Below are 12900 nucleotides of genomic sequence, written 5' to 3' on the forward strand. Positions count from 1 at the left end.
TCCAGTATATTTACTTTCTAGGCTATTTGTACTGGAGAGAGAGAGAGAGAGAGAGAGAGAGAGAGAGAGAGAGAGAGAGAGAGAACATTCATGTAACTTCTAATACAATATATTATTTTAACTTCCTATTGCATAAATATTTTAGTCTCTGTGTCTACTTCCTAAATGAAGCTTAATCAATCATAATCTATATAGGATTGCATACTACTCATAATTTTATTCATAGGTCTTAGGAACAATTGCCCATGGACACTGGCTCTTTCATCAAACTCACTGCCATGGTGTTCACATATAAATCTTACTAATGCACTTTATAATTCTGAAGATGTTATACCCTTTTCCTCTTTCCTCCACATTCTTCTTGCTTTTGCATAATATTTCACTTTGAGATATATACTATGCAAAGTATATCTGAAGAATAAAATTAAAATATAAAAATCTGACTGCAAATATTATTTACATCCCATCCACTGAGATTTCAGTTCTTTAAGTGAGTCAAATGATTTAATTTTTTCCTTATGATAATTTTTATACATATGGCCTCAAAAATTAAAATATTTATGAATAGAAGCACTCCAAGTTATGTTTTAAGATGTGGGAATCTGTTTTAATTTGTAGTTTTTCCTCAAGTGTCTTTCAAAATGCTTTTTGCATGTAGGACTATTCATTCAAATCTTATTAATGTTAATCAACAGATATCATTTAAAAATGTTTGAGGAAAATGTGACTTTTACAAAACAACTTTGCATCCCAAAAGTACTTATTTCTTTAAGGAAATATGATTGTAAACTTTGTGAAACTTAATGACCTCCCGGGTTAACCTGGGTGTTCATTCATTTCTATTAAACAGGAGAAAACAGTACATACACTTTCTACATGTGGGGAATCGTAAGTCTCGACTTTTAACTCATGCTCTTTTATCATTCAGAAGGTGATGATCACACATTGCTGTCCTGTGTGAAATTTACCAAATCACAAGACAAGAAAGATGTTAACAAGTATACAAGGAAAAGGGAGGAACCGGATGCTAGACCAGACTCTCCCTGGGAGCCCAGGGGTAGAAGCAGCACTTCAAATGGGCACATCTTGGAAAACACAGTGTCTTCTTATGAAGCTGGACTTCCAGTGTGGAAGACCTGGCAACCTTTTCCAGAAAATGCACTCTGGACAAGGGCTGATTTCCCAATTGCCCAAGGAGGATACTGGGGCGGATGTTGCTCCTGCAGTCATCATCTGAGTCTCAAGTCTTCTTACACCGATACGGATCTCTTCAATACATGGGTAAGTGTTTGACGTTAAACGTAAGTACACCATCGTCATCTGAAACTTTGTACCAGTGTGGGCAAACAGATAACTAGGGTGTTATCTGTTAACAGGTAAGGGCTGTCTACTGTCCTACTAACATTCCCCTATTGTTGCACAAGTATGGAAACTAAAGCGTAGAAAGATCTGGAAAAGTGTCAAGGCATATAATGGAGAATCCATTTTTAATTAATATTTTATTGTGTTTTCCATGTACTTAGCTACACTGTAGGATTATGGAGTCTTTGAGAAAGAATATAGATGTTGTTGAGAGACACATTTGATTTGGTTTCTAGCTCTGCTACTTTTTCAGTTTAGACAAATTACTCAAACCGTTTAATCTTAATTTTTTGACTGTGATGTGAAAATAATGTTAACCCTGCAAGGTATCTGAGAAGACAAAATCAAATATCATAAATCCTCTAGGATTTAGGGGTGTCTCATCTTGTTAGCGTGGTTCTAAGTCCCTTCCTTAGGTGTGCATTTTACGTTAATTTCCCTTGAGTTGGTTCTGTGTATTCATGCAGGATTAATGGGTGCAGCTCTGTATATCTAGGAAGCCTGTTCAATGTCATTTTCTCTAAAATTAATCTGCCATTAGATAGTAGCTGTATTTTATACTACAGTAACAATCTCTGGAAAATCCCATTTTGTGTGTGTGTGTGTGTGTGTGTGTGTGTCTGAAATTCTCCCCATATTTTAAGATTTGTTCATTAAATCTCTAAATATTGAAGCTGGAGAAAGGGTCTCTGGAATAGGACCCATGTTCAGTTCCCAGCAAACCTACTGGATACTTGGAACTCCACTCCAGAGAAACTAATTCTTTCTGGCCTCTTCAGAGACCCACACTTCCATACACATACACACAGAAAGACACCCATGCATACGTTTAATTAAATATAAACCTAAATACTAAAACCATCTTTGAGGATATAATCTAAGATCACCTGCAATGAAAGTACCATGATGTATCTCAAGGTCTCCAGTAACAGTTGTGAAGAGCGAAAGCAGCCGAATGAGAGGCGCTGCCTCTTGGTGGTCGCTTTCAGGGATGTATCTCATCCTGCTTCATTCATTCCCTTCTGGGGCAGCTAGACTCAGCAGGCACCTCTTCAGCAGCTTCTTCGAGAGGAGCTGTCAATATAATGAATTAGGAGCAGTTTTTGAAGACATTGATAGCTTCAGAAGCAAGATCAAGGATGTTGATGCCTTGGCAAGTGGCAAACCTGATAAATGGCACGACACAGAAATGCACAGGGCTTTCTTTCCAAAATAAAACCCACACCCCTAAGGCAGCCAGTTGTAGATTCAGCAGGCCAGGTTCAATCTAATTTTGCAGTCTCATCTAATTACTGTCCCTGACAGTTTTCCTGTTCTGTACTGCCTAAGTAATGATTTGGTATTTCTAAAATCTGCCTCACACTTCCCTGCCTCTGTATCTGTGTGATGGTCTCTTCCTGGTGTGTCAGTTTCTTTTAGAGCCATTTCTCCATCCCATGAGCTTACACCAAATGCATTGTCTTTTAGAAAGCCTTGTTGAGCCATGCCAGACTGGAGTCATTTCTCTTTCCTTTAGACTCCTATATCATCTAAGTACCATTACTGTTTTGCTATATATTTACCAGACACATATTAATACCTACTATGTGGCATTACAAAATTGAAAACTGCGTTAGAGAGCTAAAACATGTATATTTACTTCATGGCAGTTACCATATTCTACCATATATGATATTTGTTAAGCGTGTCTTTACTTCCTGTAAGTAATTTGTAAGTCCATTGTCCCTAGAATGGAATGAAATAAATGTAAGAGCAGCACTTATTGCTTCAATGAATATAGTTAAAAACAATGGACTTCGTTTCTAATTGTCTTCTTAAAAATTCTACACTATTTATTTTATGTGTGTGGATGTTTTAGGAAAGGGGGTCAGGTCCCCAGGACTGGTATTACAGATGGTTATGAACCACCGTGTGTGTGTGTGTGTGGGAATCAAACCAGTAACCCCTGGTGAGCAGCCAGTGCTCTAACCTCTGTATCTTTCCATGCCTTGTTTCTAAACATCTTGATAACAGCAATTCTTCTTGCTCTTTCATCCATACAACCGAAGTTTTTCTAATGAATCCAGTTATTTGTAATCTTGGCTTTTGGGTACATAAGAGTGCTTGCGGTAGGTAAACATAGGAATGTCGTTGTCTTCCTTTTTATTTAGCTGTTCTTGTGTGTCTTAGTATATGAGTGAATGGCAAGTTTATCTGCCAGAAGGTCAAACAGATCTTCTGAATACTTGGAATTTTAAATGGTAACATTGAGCATTTGTGACAGGATGGCCTCAGTGGATTTGGAGAGTGAGTCAAGATCATGTTAGAGTTAAATTGGTTTGAGAAACTTAATGAGACCACTTACACTCAGGGACTTACGGCACTATAGCAAAAGAAGTGAGATGAGCACGGATTATTACTTTTATATTCAACACCTATGACAACAAGTAACAGCTATCTCGCTTCATTTTAGCATAGCTGGTATTTTCTTCTGTAGTAATTGGGGAGTTATTATTTGGGTTATTTAACTTTTATTCTAAAGAAGGTGCAGAAGGTAGACAGCATTAAGGGAAAGGGTGTACTTTGGAAATGAATGTTACTATTAATGACAGGTAGTTAGAGGTGACACTTCTCAAATTTTAAAGAGTAAAAGTATAACTGTATCTATTTTTTAAGTGTGCCAGCATGCTCAGATATGGTGGATCTGGGTCTGAGTTCCACATTGCTGTTCTAACGCTTATTCAGTCAACTATGACCCTACAAAGTCCCTTTTAGGCTCAGGTCCTCAAGGATATCTCCAGAGACCCAACTTAGCACAGACATGAACACAAGAGGGAACCTGAGAAGACTTCACCTTTAATTTGTTAACTGCAATTATGTACAGAAGCTTCACTCCACATCTCCCCATTGTTTCTTGATGAATCTGCATATGCAAAGTAGCCATTTGCAAAGAAAAGTTGTCAGTATTTCCTAAACAAGACCACTGAGATGACTGAAATGTGTAAGATTTCAGCCAACAGCAACTAAGATTAATCCTCAATCGATACAGAGGCTTGTGCTGAGATTAGAAAGGAGCGGTGTTTTACTTGGTTGAGAATATGAGCAAACAGAATCAGAAGTGGAGATGTATTGTTTGTGAAGGGTCCTTCCCAGAAGTCAACAGGTGATATCTAACAAACAGTTTAGTTTCTTGCAAGATCTGAAGGGTCTTAAGAGTGGGAATAGATAAGTGATTATGAAATTGATCTATGCTGAGATGGGTAATGGATCAGATTTAGAAAAATGTGTACTCTGCAAGAGAAATATTAAAGTGCTTTTGAAAAGGGATTTTTTGATGCATATGAAGAGAGATGATGATTCAGGCAACCCCAAACGATGCTTGAAGCCAAGTGCTTTGAGCCAATTCATGAGAGACTGAAGGATACTTATGGTGCTTTGAACACTGACAGCTTGGGACATCTAGAGAGTGAAATAAGGGAGCATGAGCTAGAGGCTCCAAGAGAACTATGGGTAAGAAAGCAAAGTGTTCCTGTGTTATCAAAATGGTGGGACATGTAGTAGAATCTTATGACAAGAGCAAACATATGTTTGGTAATCTCCACGACATTTTCCAGATTGATAAAAAGAATAAGCAAAACATTTTTATCACATTAAAAAATAAAAGTGGCTTTTTAAAAATCAATTTCAAAAGAGAAAAGAAAAGGAAAAAAAGTGCTTTTACTATGAAATCAGAATGTCAGGACAAAATCCAGAGCATGGAATACCCGGAGCACCCTCTGACCCTGTTCAGGATTTGTGCTTTAAGACAATACAAGTGTTCAAATACAAAAATAAAAAGAAAGAGAGAGAGAGAGAGAGAGAGAGAGAGAGAGAGAGAGAGAGAGAAAGAGAGAGAGAGAGAGAGAGAAAGGAAAGTGGCTTGAGCAATATGGCTCAGTAGGTAAAAGCACTGGCAACCTAACCTGACTGCCTGAGTTTCGTTCTGGAACCCATAAGAAGGAAGGCAAAAACTTATTCTCACAAGCTGTCCTTTGCCTTCCACATAAACACTGCGGCATCCCCCACACACACTTACATACATAAGTAGGTGCAATTTTAAAAAGGAATAGAAGTGATCTAGATACAAGAAAGTAAGCTATATACAGTTTTGTCCTTACCGCTTGGAACAACATAGTGTCATCTAGGATGAGGGAACCAAAGTTGTAGAACTGTCTCATCAGATTGAGTCTATGGCCATGTCAGTGAGAGATTCGCTTAGCTGATGACTGATATAGGAGATGTCAACCACTGTGGGTGGACTCTCAGGAAAGTTGACTATATATGAGTCATAGAGCAAGGAAATGAGCTGCATTCTTCCACGGTCTCTGCTTCAGTTCTATTCTATCTCGACTTCCCTCCATGATGGACTATTACCTAGAAATATTAGACAAATAAATATTTTCCTCCCACCACAATACTTTTGTTTATGGTGTTTATCACAACAACAGAAAGCAAACTAGAATGCATGTCTAAAACACATTGAAATTTATTTCTATAGAAACAATGCAATGTGATTTGAAAGTAATAGCAAGTAATAAACTTTGACGAACAAGGAATTCAGAAGCAGAAAGAATCGAAAGGAAAGTGAGAGTCCATAAAGAATCCAAATCAGTAAGAGACAATAAGAGAGACCACTCAACAAAAGTCAGACAGGTAAGGTTTTGATGCAATATCTGAAGCTAGGAAAATAAAGCACTGTGTAAAGTGATCTGTGGATGACAAAGTCTTCTAGGATACATCACGCATGAGCTCACCAACAGTATAACAAACAGAAAGTATGAATAAGGATAGTATTTTTAATGAAGCAAATTCAGTGTCAAGAGTAAGATCTGTGCTAAAGCTATCCAAGCAAGAAAGTAACAAAACTAACGTTACTATTTGTCTCCTAGTTATAATGGGAAACAATAGATCAAATTTATCAACATGTGAAAGTATTGGAATACACAGCCCTACTCTCACATGCTATATACAACGTACAGAGTGCCAAGAAAACCAGTGGTCTATGAAAAGGAAGGTGTGTTAGCTAAATCAGTTTATCTCTAAGCCTGTAGTTGTCAAGGGAACTCTTTAAAATGTGCAAGGTTTCCCATGAAACCACCCACCATAAGTGATTTGTCATCCTCTTTGTTTACCTGTTTTGAAATTTTTGGGAATCTTTTCCAGTATCATTGATCTTTACTTGATCCTCCAACCAACACATCCCCCACCCCCGCTTTTTTTTACCTAATTAATTTATCTAATGTTTAATCTGGTCCATTTGATGGACTTGAGATAAGTAAAACACACCTCTGGGTGTATCTGTGAGAGCAATTTCAGAGATAAGCAGATCACAATTCTTAAATAATCAATGATTTATGCATTGGTGGATTCTACCTTTTATCAGACTACTCAAACATGACAGAATCCTGGAAGATGATGCCTAGATAAAGTAGGCCACACCCTTATATTGTGGCTCAACTTTTCTCTGGCTGCTATGGTGTGAAGTGCACTGCTCCATGACACCCTCCCAGTCATTGTGGACTACCTCTGAAACCACAGACAAAACAAACCCTTCCCCCTTGAGATATTTCTGTCACCTCTGTTAACCACCTACAAGAAATCTAATATAGCCAATTTAAGCTAATAATTTCACTTGACTAAAAATTTAGTCACATCTAATGCCACTGACACCTTGCAAAGTTTTAAGAGTGCCCTCAACATCTACAGGGCTCGGGGATACAAGAATTTATCAAATATGCCCTCTTACCAGGTCCTTTGATGCTTCACACAAAAATGCGTGCTATCTCTTCCAATTTTTAATATATGGACTACTTCCTCAGTTTGGCCTTTCATTTCTATTTATTTGATGACTTTTTAGGCATTTAATCTATTGGGCAAACACGAATTCAAGGAGTGCCCTGCAAATTAAAAACTATTGTGCAAAGGAATACCATTAAGGGGCCACACAAAGAAAGCAGAGTGATAGACAGGGAAGATAAAAGGACAAATCTAACTTCACAAATGTTTTTTTTTCTTATTAGTCATATTAGGTCCTTACCAAAAATGTCTGTGGTCTCATTGAAAGGAGTATTTTTGACATTATTTTTAACATATGATAGGAAGACAGCTTACACATTTGCCTGGGGGGATCACAGGTATAAGCCATCAGTGAATAATTCCTCACAATTTAACAGGCTATGTTTCAATTCTGCAGCATCAAAAATCATTTGTTGGCAGAGCAGTAAAATTTGTTTATGCCGGAATTCCATGGGAAGAGAAGTTTTGCAGTTATATTTGGAGAATTTGCAAAAGTAAAGGCATTGTACATTATAATATGGATTGAGAATTTTGAAAGGAGAATGGAAAAAATGCGATACAAGAAGATAGCTACTCTTCTTGCACTCAGCACTGAAATTAATGGAGTTCAAAACAAAGATTCTAAAAATAATTTTAAAAGCTTTCAAGGAGCAAGAACAAAGCAGCAATTATGAATAATCTACATGACAAATTTTTAGTTATAGTCAATATAATAATGCTCGATGGAGGGAGACAGCATTTACCCAGGAGAAAAAATTTAAAAAGATACCATATTCATTCTTTTTACTATTTCCTTATACACCAAATTCTTATCAAGCACTTTCCGGGCTGCTAAGTGTGTGATTCAGTGAGGTTAGGAGAATGTGAGTGTGTTTTGGGTGGTGTGGTGATTGAATGAGCTACTAGTTCATGTTTTTAATACACAATCTGTATTATCTCATTTAAAGGGAACATTTAAAACAGAGACCAAATAAGTACATTCCTTCATGTAAAAATTAATTGGGCTGCAAACACCTTGCAGTATTTGTATATAAAGTAACCCTAGAAAATATCTAGCCAGATGTGCAAACATATTTTATGATATTTAAAAGAAAGCCTATGAAAGAAACACTTAAAATACAAAGTATTGCAACAGTATATATTGTCAGGTTTATGGAAAATTCTTTGGGTGAGTTTGAAGAAAGTAATTTCTAAGAGTGTCTAAATTTTTTAAATGTCATTTCTAATAAAAATCTTTTACAATAAGAAATAAAGATAGAGTGAGAAAATGTAATTGCCTTGTGTGAAGTATTATTCTCAAAGTCCAAGATAAATAGAGATATTATTAAATTAGACTTTTGAGACATAACAGTAGAACATTCAAGTCAATGAAATATTTTGGGTTGAAACTTGGCCCTTGCCAACCACAAAATCCTTGTGGATGTTAGTTAGAAACACTTATCTCTGATGGAATTCTAAAACTGGTAAAGAAACCTAGACTTTCTTCCTCAATGAGCTACCTTTCCATTTTGCAACAGTTTTCTTGTGGTCATGACAAGATTTCTGGTAAAAGCAATTTAAGGACAGAAAGGCTTATAGTGACTTACGGTTGGCAGGTCCACTGTAGAGAAGTCGTGGACACAAGTGCTTGAGGAGGCTGGCCCATTATGGCCCTAGTCAGAAAACAGAGAGATGAATGTTAGTTTTCTCTTTTTCATTCACTCCAGGCAGCGGTGCCAGCCACTTGAGGGTGGGTCTTCTACCTCAGTTACCCAAGCCTAGAAACATTCCCACAGACATGCCAAGAGGGTTGCCTTTCTGGGAATTCTAAATTCTGTCAAGTTGACAGAATGGACCAGCACAAGACACCCCTTACCACCACTCCCATTTCTTGTTTCCTTATACAACTGAATTAAATTCAGGAGAAAGTTGAGTTGATATCCCATGCAACAAAATCTTTCTAAAGATAACAGAAAATAGCATGAATGGTATTGTGACAATTAACTGTAGCTATAATTTGGCTTCCCCAAGAAAGTTGAAATCTGTTTTGCTGTTGGCTCAAATGGAATAAGGACAATGACCATCAATCTGAAGTGCACTTTAGTCACTGGGAAATCGAGCCTCCTTAGCTGGAGCTCAACATTCTCTGTGGTCAATACTATAAAGCACATCATCAAAGGTGGATCTCAAGTTCTGGGTCTCTTGAGAACAATGAATGTGAGCATTCATTTAGGAGTGCAGTCAGCTGAACACATACTGTTAAATTTCCTTCCATAGACACATGGGGAAGGGCCTAGGCCTGGCCCAGGATTATGTGGTAGACTTTGGGTAGCCCCTTTTGAGGGCCTTACCCTGCCTGGGGACTGGAGGGGGGATGGCTAGGGGCAGGGATGTTGGGGGGAGGGGAGGGAGAGGGAGAAGGGATTGACATGTGAAGCAAGCTTGTTCCTAATTTGAACTAATAAAATAATAATAAATAATAATAATAATAATAATAAATTTCCTTCCATGGCACAGGCATTTCCTAATTCAATATTACTAAGCAGGTTAACAACAGTGGCAAATTGTGTGTGTGTGTGTGTGTGTGTGTGTGTGTGTGTGTGTGTGTGTGTGTGGCCACCATGGATGTTACCATCCAAAGGAATGAAATTTTCAAGAGAACTCAACTGAGTTTTTTTTTCTTTTTTTTTATTAAATTATTAATATTTTCACATGTACTTTCCCTCTCCCTCTCCCTCCCCCACCCCCATTCCTTCTCCCCCACCTCCAACCTACCCCCCACCCCATCCACCCGCCACTCCCCAGGCAGGGTAGGGCCCCCAACCAGGGCTCCACCAAGTCCACCAAATCTTCCTGTGCTGGGCCTAGGCCCCTCCCCATGTGTTCAGAGACAGAGCGAATCCCTTCAAGTGGGATGGGCTCTCGAAGTCCCTCCCACCCACCAGGGCAAAACGCCAGTCCACCTCCAGAGGCTCCCAGGAGTGCAGGGGCCTCCCCATTGGCATCCATGATCAGGGGGCTGGATTAGTCCTGTACTGTCCTCCCAAAGAGCATCTGGGGTCGATATGCTTTCCCTTTTTCAGGCCAACTGTTTCTGTGGGTTTCTCCAACCAGGTACAGACCCCTTCGTTCTTCATTCCTCCCTCTCTTCAACTGAGTTCCAGATTTCAGCTCAGTGTATTTCTGTGGATGTCTGTCTCTGCTCTCATCAGCCACTGGATGAGGACTCTAGAATAGCATAGAGAGTATTCATCAATCTCATTCTAGGGGAAGGGTTTCTAGGCCAACTTCTCCTCCACTGCCCAGACTGTCAGATCGTGTCATCCTTATAGGTCTCTGGAGATCTTCCTAGTTCCAGATCTCTTCTCGGACCTATAGTGACTCCCTCTGATATGGTATCTCTCATCCTGCTCTCTCTCCTCTATTCTTCCCCCAACTCAATATATCTGCTCCTCCATTTCTTCTCCTCTACTCTTCATCTTGTGCTCTTATTGTGGCAGCACCCACTTCCCTACCCTCATGCTCTCAATTAGCTCGGGAGTTCATGCCATTTCCCATTCCTGGGGTCCATTTATCCCTTAGAGTCATTCATGATTTCTAGTTTCCTTGGGGTAGAGGATTATAGGCTGGTAAACCTTTGCTCTATGTCTAAAAATCATATATGAGTGAGTACATACCATGTTTGTCTTTTTGTGATTGGGTTACCTCACTCAGGATGGTTTCTTCTAGTTCCATCCATTTGCCTGCGAATTTCAAGATTCCATTGCTTTTTTCTGCTGAGTAGTACTCCATTGTATAAATGTACCACATTTTCTCTTTCCATTCTTCAGTTGAGGGGCATCTAGGTTGTTTCCAGGTTCTGGCTATTACAAACAATGCTGCTATGAACATGGTTGAACATATGTCCTTGTTGTATGGACAAGCAGTATTTGGGTATATACCCAAGAGAGGAATGGCTGGATCTTGAGGTAGATTGATTCCCATTTTTCTGAGCAACCGCCATACTGATTTCCAAAGTGGTCTTACAAGTTCACACTCCCACCAGCAATGGAGGAGTGTTCCTTCTTCTCCACATCCTCTCCAGCATAGGTTGTCATTGGTATTTTTGATTTTAGCCATTCTGACAGGTGTGAGGTGGTATCTCAGAGTTGTTTTGAGTTGCATTTCTCTGATGGCCAAGGATTTTGAGCACTTTCTTAAGTGTCTTTCAGCCATTTCAGATTCCTCTGTTGAAAAATCTCTGTTTAGTTCTGCACCCCACTTTTTAATTTCATTGTATGGTGTTTTGGTGGCTAGCTTCTTGAGCTCCTTGTATATTTTGGAAATCAGTCCTCTGTCAGATGTGGGGCTGGTGAAGATTTTTTCCCATTCTGTGGGTGGTCGTTTTGTCTTACTGACTGTGTCCTTTGCCTTACAGAAGCTTCTCAGTTTCAAGAGGTCCCATTTATTAATTGCAGACCTCAGTGTCTGTGCTTCTGGCGTGATGTTCAGGAATCGTTCTCCTGTGCCAATTTGTTCAAGGGTTGTTCCCACTTTCTCTTCTAAAAGATTCAGTGTGGCTGGGTTTATGGAGAGATCTTTGATCCATTTGCACTTAAGTTTCGTGCATGGTGACAAGTATGGATCTATCTGCAATTTTCTGCATGTTCGAATCCAATTGTGCCAGCACCATTTGTTGAAGATGCTATCTTTTTTCCATTGTATGGATTTAGCACCTTTGTCAAAAATAAGGTGTTCGTAGGTGCGTGGGTTAATATCTGGGTCTTCAATTCGATTCCATTGGTCTATCTGTCTATTCTTGTGCCAATACCAAGCTGTTTTCAGAACTATGGCTCTATAGTAGACCTTGAAGTCAGGGATGGTGATGCCTCCAGAGGATCTTTTATTGTAAAGAGTTGTTTTGGCTATCCTAGGTTTTTTATTTTTCCATATAAAGTTGAGTATTGTTCTTTCAATGTCTGTGAAAAACTGTGTTGGGATTTTGATGGGGATTGCATTAAATCTGTAGATTGCTTTTGGTAGAATTGCCATTTTTACTATGTTAATTCTGCCTATCCAAGAGCACGGGAGATCTTTCCATTTTCTGGTATCTTCTTTAATTTCTTTCTTTAAAGTCTCAAAGTTCTTATTGTACAGGTCTTTCACTTTTTTGGTTAGTGTTACCCCCAGATATTTAATGTTGCTTGTGGATATTGTGAAAGGTGATGTTTCCATGATTTCTTTCTCATTGAGTTTATCATCTGTATACAGTAGGGCTACAGATTTATTTAAGTTAATTTTGTATCCTGCTACCTTGCTGAAGGTGTTTATCAGCTGTAGGAGTTTCCTGGTAGAGTTTTTCGGGTCACTTATGTAGACTATCATGTCATCTGCAAATAGTGAAAGTTTGACTTCGTCCTTTCCAATTTGTATCCCTTTGATATCCTGATCTTGTCTTATTGCTCTAGCTAGAACTTCAAGAACAATATTGAAGAGATATGGAGAGAGTGGACATCCTTGTCTTGTTCCTGATTTTAGAGGAAATGCTTTGAGTTTCTCTCCATTTAGTTTGATGTTGGCTATTGGTTTGGTGTATATCGCATTTATCATGTTTAGATATGTTCCTGTTATTCCTGTTCTCTCCAAGATCTTTGTCATGAAGGGATGTTGGATTTTGTCAAAGGCCTTTTCAGCATCTAGTGAGATGATCATGTGGTTTTTCTTTTTCAGTTTGTTTATATGGTGGATTACATTGATGGTTTTTCG

The 12900-nt window shown here is 38.7% G+C and overlaps 1 protein-coding gene across 1 annotated transcript in view; it reads left to right on the forward strand.

Annotated features, from left to right (window-relative positions):
• The first annotated feature begins 909 nt into the window (after positions 1-909).
• Positions 910-12900, forward strand: part of Samsn1 (SAM domain, SH3 domain and nuclear localization signals 1) — an 88997-nt gene continuing 77006 nt past the window's right edge. The window contains exon 1 of the mRNA XM_035443677.1: positions 910-1281. Coding sequence (XP_035299568.1) covers positions 910-1281 — 372 coding nt within the window. The remainder of the gene's footprint in view (positions 1282-12900) is intronic.

Source organism: Cricetulus griseus, chromosome 4, assembly GCF_003668045.3.
Source record: "Cricetulus griseus strain 17A/GY chromosome 4, alternate assembly CriGri-PICRH-1.0, whole genome shotgun sequence".
NCBI classification, from domain to species: domain Eukaryota; kingdom Metazoa; phylum Chordata; class Mammalia; order Rodentia; family Cricetidae; genus Cricetulus; species Cricetulus griseus.